This window comes from Pediculus humanus, genomic scaffold, assembly GCF_000006295.1.
Source record: "Pediculus humanus corporis 1103172107404 genomic scaffold, whole genome shotgun sequence".
Classification (NCBI taxonomy): Eukaryota; Metazoa; Arthropoda; class Insecta; order Psocodea; family Pediculidae; genus Pediculus; species Pediculus humanus.
Window position 1 is genome coordinate 59,105 of NW_002987029.1, and position 8,046 is coordinate 67,150.

General features: G+C 26.9%; 1 protein-coding gene across 1 annotated transcript; it reads left to right on the forward strand.

Annotated features, from left to right (window-relative positions):
* Nucleotides 1-52: 52 nt before the first annotated feature.
* Phum_PHUM057390 (uncharacterized protein) lies at nucleotides 53-4,401 on the forward strand (the record flags this gene model as incomplete). The annotated part of the gene is made up of 13 exons (XM_002423373.1): nucleotides 53-79; nucleotides 126-399; nucleotides 463-630; nucleotides 1,053-1,187; nucleotides 1,286-1,528; nucleotides 1,738-1,888; nucleotides 2,335-2,478; nucleotides 2,570-2,737; nucleotides 2,817-2,940; nucleotides 3,021-3,143; nucleotides 3,250-3,407; nucleotides 3,525-3,616; nucleotides 3,770-4,401. The coding sequence occupies 13 exons, from the start codon at nucleotides 53-55 to the stop codon at nucleotides 4,399-4,401; spliced, it is 2,439 nt and encodes an 812-aa protein (XP_002423418.1).
* Nucleotides 4,402-8,046: the final 3,645 nt, after the last annotated feature.

The window sequence follows — 8,046 nt, forward strand, 5'->3', positions numbered from 1 at the left end:
TTATAAATATTTTTTTCTTCATTCGCGAATAATTATTATTATTATTATCATCATGCGTGGAATGAAAGGAGTCGTTTACGTGGGTTTAAGAAACAAATAAAAATTTTCTTTTTTTTTTATTACAGGTAATAACAATCACCATAAGCGTTAGCAAATGTGAAAATGATATAAATTCAACGAGAATCAGTGACGTCACAGAAGAAAATAATAAAACAAACAATTCGACAAACGTATCGATAAATTGGACAAACGACGACTATGATTTTTTCAGTGAAAAAAGTGAAAATTTAAACGATTTAAATTTCGAATACGATGATGATGATGATCTTGGTGATGATGATGATGTTGATGACGTAAACGGAGGAGGGAAAATCTCACAAACCAAAATAAAAGAATCAGGTATAAACAAATTGTTATATACGATTATTGATTTGTTTTATAAAAAAATTGTTTTTTAAACAGAATTTGCAGAAAAACAAATGCAAGATGCTTTGCTTAAAGCAATGAATAAACCAATGATAAGAAAACAAATAGCAGAAGTTATACCGATATTAAGAGTTATGTCACCTGCACAAAGACTAACACTTGCAGCTTTGGTATCATCTCAAATAATGTCTCAAAAACCATCGAGTAAGTAATTAATAATTAATTAATTACATTTTGTGTTTGCTTTGTTTTGTTGTTTTAATTGTTACAAACAAACAAAAAAAAAAAGTTTTTAGTTTAATTAAAATGGTTTTAACATTAAAGAAACTCGAGATGATAACAATTTAACGAGTTTTATCATAACAACAAAAATTTTTATTGACGTGTAACAATACAAAAACTTTAGTTACACGTCGAAAGTTTTAATGACACGACAACAACAACAACGACGACGAATCATGTTCCGTAATAATTACTCATTACTTTCTTTACGGTGAAACCTTCGATAACAAAAAAAAAAAAAAAAAAAAAAAACTACGAGACCGAATTGTATTTACGATTTCTATACTTTAAAAAAAAAACGACTATGATGATAATAATAATAATAAAAAATTATTCGTTAACAGGTGAAACGAATTTATCAGAAATTGCGACAATGTTTGCTGGAAAAAATTCAGACAATGAAAACAATCGTAAAAATGTAACGGAATATTTATTATTACCCATAAGCGTTGACATAGCTAAAATGTTTAGAGGATTGGGTAAGAAAAAAAATTTTTTTTTTTATTTTATGCGCCTGGAACGACATCTGGAATTAATAACAATAATAATTTTTTTTTTTTTTTAATTTAACGAACAGGTAGAGAAGTTGGAAGAAATTTAAAAGAAAATATTTATAAAGCACATGAAACGAATAATGAAAATACGAGAAGATTTAAAAGAAGACATCCGTCAAAACCAAATAATAATAATAATAATAAATCTTTTCATTCGCATGTTTCATCTCAATCTTTACCTTCTCCATCATCTCCACCTCCATCCTTATCTTCAATTTCTCCGAAATCTATTTATTCTACAACTGTATCGAATCGAAGAAAAGATGGTAAGACAATGAATGATTTAAATTTCACTTTAAAATTAAAATTTTTTTTTTTTTTGAACGTGAATAATAAATTAATTGGAAACATTGTTTCGGTTAATTTCCCGTTTACCAGTTTTTTAAACTTTAAGTGAAATTTTTTTTTTCTATTTCTATATCGATTTACTAATACAATTAACAATAATAATAATTTTATTAATTTTTTTTGCGAGATGTCGAATATTACGTTTACGAAGAAGAAAATTCATCATCATCATCATCTGGAATTTATGAACCTTCTGGAGATATAAATAAACAACCCGGAAACGAAGAATGTGATTTTTTCACAAAAAGTTTATGTCTCGAAGTTTCTAATTATCCGACGTGAGTAAAAAAAAATTTTTTTTTCGGTTAATTTTGCTAATATTTTTATAAAGTCATTTATTATTATTATTATTATTATTATTAAGTAAGTTCATGTTTTTTTTTAACAAACGGGTTTGACTACGTATTCGTTTGTTTTGTTGTAACTGTATTTTTTTGTTTGTATTCGTCAAAATAAATTATTATTTTTGTTGATTTTCTTTTGTTTCGATGTTTTTTTTTTTTAATAATAAAAGATAATAGTTATTATTATTATTATGACTGTAGTTTGATGAGATTAGATTTGGATAGGTTAGGTTTAGGACCACATAATTTAATGATGTCCTAACGGAAGAGGTTATCAAAGAATAACGTAATTACACCCAATGACGTCAGCAAACAACTCTGTTCCAGCAAATAAAAAAACTCCATTATTAAAAATAAAAAATGACGAAATTAATTTTCAGTGAAGCCATTATATCAAGTTTGAAAAAAAATTTAGACATAGCAAAAACTTTTCTCGCTGATTTTTCCATACCTTCGGGAAAAGATGAATCGAATCCGAATAAAATAAGTCGGTTAACAGGTCGACGTTTGGAAGTATCGGAAAGGTTTGTTTTTTTTTTTTATCCGTGAGGTTATTCCTCCTTCCCTTACATTTAAAAAAAAAGGGTAAAATAATGACCCGGATACAAATTCCAGGAGGCAGGATGATAAAAATGATATCAGTACCGGAATCGAAGGAGGTTACATGTGTCCATCATCGGTGAAATTTGCAAGGCCAAAAAGAGCAAGAACAACAGCCGGTAACTGGAAATATATCGTAAATACTGGAGATTACACGCAAACACTTCGTCTGGAAATATGCATGTACGTATTAATAACTGCATATCTTAAAAATTTAAGAAGCAAGAAAAAAAAATTTATTTTTAATAAAAAAAAATTACAGGAAACCTAAAACCCCTTGTTCTTTTGTCACGAATCATTTATCATCAGAATGTGCTCAGGTATTTAATTACCACAGATTATTAACGTGGGATGAAAGCAAAGGACTTCACATGGATGTCTTTAAGGTTTGTTTTATTCCGAAATTCATCAACATCCTTTTTTAAGAAAAATCGTTTAAAAAAAAAAAAAAAAATTTATTTTTCAGGTACCCAGTTGTTGTTCTTGTCACATACAAGGCTATACTAATTTTTATCCACCGAATGACGAATATGCATATGCCGAAAAAAGAAAAGAACCGCAACCAACATCGGAATATCCCGTAGTCATAGTACAAGAAACATCGGAATATAAAGTAAAATATTTTTAAAAATTGACAAAATTACGAGATTAAATTTGTTTGTTTGTTTGTTTGCTAAAAAAAAATATAATTATAGGACGTTGTAAACAACAGAGAAACGCCAATACCGATACCACTTGGTGGTATAGATAATACCAATGAAAAACCTCAAGTGTTTTACACGGCAAATATAATGAATGAAAATTTACCGGAACATTTAGTACCGCCAGGTCCTCCTCTACCACTAGAAAATGAGTAAGTTAAGAAAACAAAATAATAAAATTTAACGTGTCGAAAATTTTTCGAAAAAATTTTATTAATTATTATTATTATTTTATTTAAAAGAAAATACATTCAACCGCAAGAATCGAGATATTACCATAAAAAGGGCCCTTTAGAACATAATACGAGGCATTCAGTTCCCGTTGAAAGCACAAGGAATAAAATAACACAAGAACAAATAGGTATTATAAATCCTTCAATAAATTTACCTCCTTCATTATCTCAAACCCGATATAAACATCCTCCTCCTCCTCCTACTCATCCCCATCCTCAGCCTCAGCCTCAGCTTCATCCTCAACCTCATCCTCATTCTCCTCAACTTCTTCCCACAACAGTTTTACAACAAAGGCCAAATTTAATAATACCTCAAATTCATCATTCATCATCGTCATCATCACCACTACTTTCTCCGTCTGAATTCGAATCTAAAAAACAAAGTCAAACGGCAACCCGTTACGTTTTACCATTGATAAACGTTCAGCAACAACAACAACAATCGATCGGACATTACAACGATTATAAAAAAATAAAACCTGTGATCGAAACTGGAATTTATTCAAATCCAAATAACGATTTATTACTTCAAAGCGCGAGCATTAAATATAATTCGAGAACTCCTTTGCAACAATATTACAACAATCGAAAGTACAACGATAACAAATCATTATCCAGCAGAATAAATCCGATATACGCAACACCACCAAAAATAAGAGAAAAAGAAATTAAAAAGAAAATGGCGGCGGCGGCAGTGACGTCAACAACAACAACAACGACGACAGCGTCACCTAAAGTCATAGAGACAATATCATCGTCGGGTCATAAAATTAATTATAATTATCATCCGATAATTGATTTTTTCAAAACGGAAACGAATAAAAAAAAAACAAAAATTTATCATAACTCATCCAATTTCCGTTTATCCTCACCTCAAGACTGGACTCCAGTATTGAATCAACAAACATCTTAAACATTTTTTTACAAAAAAAAATTAAATTATTTATTTATTATTATTATTATTATTATTATTATTATTATTATTATTATTATTATTTGTAAATAAAAAAATTATGAAATTTAATTTTCATAACATAACATAAAAAAACTTTTTTACGTAAAAGTAAACCGCATAAAGTTCCAGAATTGTTTATAATTATTTATTTATAATTTTTTTTTTTTATGTATATATGTATACATAAAAACTTATTTAATTTATTTAAATTGTTTTTTTATAATAAACGAATTTTAAATTTTTTTTTTTTTTGAAATTTTTTTTATTCACTTCCGGTTTAGAAATCGATGAACGTTGGAAAGTTTTTGTTTTTCCTCGCGTTGAAAAGTCACGTTTCACATTTCGTAAAACTTCTAGCTCTTAAATTATTGTTAATTTTCTGATGGAGAATGGGATGAGGGGGGGAAGAGAATTCATTGGAAAGGAACCCGAGAAAGAGAGAGAAAGGGGGGAAGAGTGGGGGAAGAGGGAGAAAAAAAATTTCATCACAAATATTAAAAATTGATAGTAAAAAAAAAAAATATTAAACGTAATTTTTTTTTTTTTTTTTTCATTTTTTCCCAAAGGTAAAATTTTGTGGTTTATTTTAATGGGGGGGGCCACCACCCCCACCATTAATCCTTTCACATTTTGATTCTTTATAAATTTTGCAATTCAACAACCAAAAAAAAAAAAAAACACCTTTTATTACAACAACAACAACAATAACAACCAAAAAAAGAAAGAAAAAGAAATGTTGTGTTGCGGTTAAACGTGTGACGCCCTTGTCAAGTCGAAAAAATTTTCCATTTTTTCGAAATAAACTAAGTCACGTGACAAAATAAACTTTTTTTGTTTTCGTCCCCGAAAAAAAAATATCAGTAATAATAATAATAATAATAATAATGTAATAAAGTTTAAAAATTTAAAAAAAAAAAAAAACGTCATTTTCCGATTGAAAATTTTTTTGATGTTTGACATTTTAGAAAGAAATCAATCGTAAAAATTTTTTTTGCTATTATTCACAATTGCTGCTTCTTTTTTTATAAATTTTCTAACAAAATGGTGGCAGCTATAAAAAAACAGAATTTTTCTTGTTTCTCTCTCTCTCTCTTTCTCATTTCATTACGTAATAAAAAAGAAAAAAAAGTTTGGATAGTAAAACAAACAAACAAAAATATAAGTTTTGCGAAAAATTTTATAATTTTTATACGTACAGCAAAAACTTTTGCAAATTTAAAGAAGAGAAGGGGGGAGGAAATGACGTAAAATTTTTTGGCGCGAAAAAAAAAATTTTAAATGTTTAATTACGCGTTAATATCACTTTTACTTTTATTTAAGGAAAATTTGAAAGAAAATTTGATTGGTATGGTAAATAAATTTTTTAACGACAGCAAACGACAATGAATCACAAATAAAATGATGATGATAATGATGATGATGATGATAATGATGATGATGATGATATTTTTTTCTAAAAAGTAAATACTTTCCCGAGTTGTTGTTGTTGTTTTCACACACTACAGGCAATTTTTTTTTTTTTTTTTTAAATTTGTCATAAAACAACCGCAAACAATTAAACCATTGGTTACAAACATGTAAACAACCAGTAAAAAAAAAAAATTTTTTTAAAATTTTGCAACCATTGAACCGTTACACTTTATTATTTATCACAAATTTTTAATTTCTTTTAGTTTCGAGAGTGAAATAAAGAAACGCACGAGTTTCTTTTTCTTTTTTTTTTTGTCGCGCTATACAAACGTGAAAAAAAATAAAAAAATTTTCTTTTTTTTTTGTTTGTTTGTTTGTTTGTTCGGTTGTTATTGTTTTTAAATGATTTCGAAATTTTTTTTAAAAAAACACATACGATAAGTAAAAAAAAAAAAAAAATCGATATGAATAATTTTATTTTTAATTTTTTTATTTTTTTGACTTTTACCGATTTTTGCTGTGGTTCAATCGCTTTCAAAAGCAAAATTCATTCGATAACGAATTCAAAACAACTTAATTATTACACACGTTCACAAACATCCGATTTAAAACCTTTTCCGATATTTCAGACCGGAAATGATGATGATAATGATAATAATAACGATGATATTGATAATACCAGTAAAATATTTTCCACGAGTAAGTCTATTGATTTTTTCCATTTTATTTTTCTTCTCTTTTTTTTCTCACTCTCTCTCTCAGGGGGTGGAGGGATGAAGGAGGAGAGGAGGAGGAAGGAGGGAGATGGAGGAAGACGGTTCGGACGTTTTATTAATTAATAAAAAATTATTACCTTTCGTTTTAAGTTTTTCCCATTTTTATTTATTATTTAATTTTCAGAGGGGTGTTTTAATTAATTTTTGTTTGAATTTACTTTTTCCCTTTTTAAACGATAAATTAAAATCCATAGAAATTATAAAAAAATAGGGGCCGGAAATCGATTTTCCTTCCGTTTTGTCAAGACGAAAAAAAAAAAAAAACAAATTTTCATTATTATTATTATTATTATTATTATTATTACATCATTCCCAGATACGATTTGTAATTAAATGTGGTTTCGGTCCTTGTTTAAGTAAAAAAAAAAAAAAAAAAAAAAAAATCTCCGACATATTTTTTATATTACACACACTTTACCACATTTGGCAATCTCGCAACAACAACAAAAAAATTTTTTTTTTAAATTTAACCTTTTTCCTTCTCTCTCTCTCTCTTTTACAATTTACCTATCTATCTTTCTATCTCTCTTACTCTCTTTTAAAATAAACTTTTCTAATATTAAACAATTAAAATTATTTAATTCTTTTACTTTTACGGTTCAAGGATTTTCTTTTTTTATCGGGGGGGGGGGAATGAGGGGGACGAGGGGAGGGATTTTTTTTTTTTAATTGTTCAATAATTACATTTCTTGCCAAAATCAAAAAAATAATTAATTAGTCACGTGTTATAATACGTAACGTGTCACAATAATGATAATAATAATCCGTTTTGTAATTAATAATAATAAGAAAGCGTTAAAAAAAAAATTAATACCACGTGACACGTTCAAAAATTTTTTTTTTTTAATCGTTTCCAGTTTTTTTGTTTTTTTGATAAGTGATAAATACCTAATTATTATTATTATTATTATTATTTTCATACGGAAAAAAAATTAATCGTTCGCGGTGATCATTTTAACAGAAAAAAAATAATTAAATAAATTGTCACCTTTCCAAAAAAAAAAAAAATACCGTAACGATTACTTTTTAATTTAAAAATAAATAATAATAATAATAATAATAATAATAATTTTTCGGGTAAGTTTTATTACTATTACTATTACAGGGGGGGGCGTGAGTGAGTAATTATCCAATTCGTTTATTTTTTTGACCCAAATACCAAACGTTTAAAAATTTTTACTTATTTCACTTTCCGTTTCAATTTCTTTTTTTTTTTTTTAACAATGATAATGATGATGATAATAATAATAATAATAATAATAATAATAATGATAATGTTAAATTTATATTTTCAGGTGAATCGAACGTCGTTGATGATGATAAAGTAAAAAGTTACGAATATTTTATATTTGAAAATGACGATAATGATGTCAATGAAAAATTTATGAAGAAATTTTCAACGTATCCGAACGTGTTA